A 1,771-nucleotide genomic window follows, 5' to 3' on the forward strand; every position below is an offset into this window, starting at 1 on the left:
GGCCCCACTTGTTTTCTTTTAAAATGTTAATTTTGCTGCCTTTTGTAATTGACGGGGGCAGGGAGATGGCTCAGTGGAATAAGCACTTCCCTGGTAATCGACAGAGTGTTAGGGCTGGCTTCTTTACTGGAGGCATCTTGGGAGTTGCTGGCTGGCTGGAAGTGGTGAGCAGGGGGAGGTGCTAGAAAAAGGCACAGGAAGTGTCCCTTTTTTTTAAAAGGGGACATTTATTGGAGGGAATGGTGGCTATTTGGTGGTTCAGACTGGGGCTGTGAAGGCAGAGGGCAGAAAACATGGAGGAAATGTGCAGGTCCCTAGAGAAAGAGAAGGGCTATAGGACCCAATTGCCAGGCAAAGACCATGGGGCTTTTTGCAGTAGGGGTCAGTCAGTGAAGCTTTTGAGAGGAAAACAGTTTGCCTAAAACCCCAGAAAGGATAATTTGGAGCCTGGAAGACCCAGCAGTAGAGAACATAGTTCCAGGGTTGAGTTCAACATGGATGGGATCTGAGATAGAGTCTACCTATGAAACTCAGGCTGGCCCTGAACCCAATACGTAGTGCAGGTTGGCTTTACACACCTACCCATGTGTTTCTCCCTCCTCATCCTTTGGAGTGCTGGGATTACTGGTGTGTGCCACTGTGCATGATAGTGGCAAGACTGTGACAAGAACTTGGAACTGTGGTTGTCAGGATTTAGGGCTTTAAACTGGGGGCAGGCAGCTTGATTGCTGTGTTACTTGGCTTGTTGGTTGAGAGGCCACCAGAGAGTTGACATTTAAGGAACATTTCTCACATGCTGGGAAATGCCCTTACTGTTGGCCCTTGACCTGGAACCATCATTCTGGTACAGATCAATGGTGAGTAAGAGTCCTTGTTTCTGTGATGTTGGAAATTAAGACAAGTGAAAGTTCAGCACAGATTTACAGGAAAAAACTTTCATTGGCAAGGAAGAGAAATTTCAGAAAATAAAGTAAGAGCTCACAAGGAAAGGGCTTCCTGGTGAGGGACCAAAAGGCATGGTGTGAAGAGGAGGATCAGAGCAGGCACTGAGCATGCTGGGGGCAGCTATGGGCAGTGTCTTGCCTCAGTCCTGTTAGAATGCTGTGGCTCAGTTGAGTTTCCTTGAGAGGCTTGGCTGGCTTGGCAGCTTGATGTCTTTCTTTCTTTTTTTTTTTTTTTAAATTTTTATTTTAGGGAAGGGTCTACAGGGTGTTCAGGGTTTCACTACTAGATCAGACTCGTAGTGATCCGCCTGTTTACAGCCTCCCAAGAGCTGGGATTATAGGCAGGCACCACCACGCCCAGTCTTAATCACCATCTCAGTGCACCCCGGAGGCCTGAGGATCGAAACCCATCCCCTGCACCTGCTTGCAGGCGCTTTAATCCAGTGAGCTATTTGGCCGGCCTGATCTCTTCTTAGGGTGGCTGTGAAGCTGCTTTTCGTGGACCTTGAGGGGAGGACAATGATGGGAGGCTTCATGGTGTTGCTTCAGGGGCCTCTGGGACTGGAAGTTTGTAAAAGCTTGTCACTGCATGTTTCTTGTAGAGCTAGACTTATCCTCAGGCTTAAAGGGGTGAGAGGGTCTAGGTGAATGTTGAGTAATAAACCTTGTGAAACATGAGTGATTAGTCCAGAAATAAGAGACAGCAAATGATGCCAGAGGTACAGGCTTCACCTCTTAGTTGGGGATCTGCAGTCCCTGACTCTTAGTCCCTGACTTACCTCACAAGAAAACACAAATCATGCAGCTTTACTTTTTTTTTTTTTTTT

At 47.4% G+C, this 1,771-nt stretch overlaps 1 protein-coding gene across 1 annotated transcript in view; it reads left to right on the forward strand.

Annotated features, from left to right (window-relative positions):
* The window catches only part of N4bp1 (NEDD4 binding protein 1), a 59,463-nt gene that overhangs the window by 3,706 nt on the left and 53,986 nt on the right, over positions 1 to 1,771 (forward strand). Inside the window, exons 2-3 of the mRNA XM_004629185.2 lie at positions 192 to 202; positions 467 to 482. Of these exons, the coding sequence (XP_004629242.1) occupies positions 192 to 202; positions 467 to 482 (27 nt within the window). The remainder of the gene's footprint in view (positions 1 to 191; positions 203 to 466; positions 483 to 1,771) is intronic.

Source organism: Octodon degus, unplaced genomic scaffold (genome assembly GCF_000260255.1).
Source record: "Octodon degus isolate 3935 unplaced genomic scaffold, OctDeg1.0 scaffold00028, whole genome shotgun sequence".
Lineage (NCBI taxonomy): Eukaryota > Metazoa > Chordata > Mammalia > Rodentia > Octodontidae > Octodon > Octodon degus.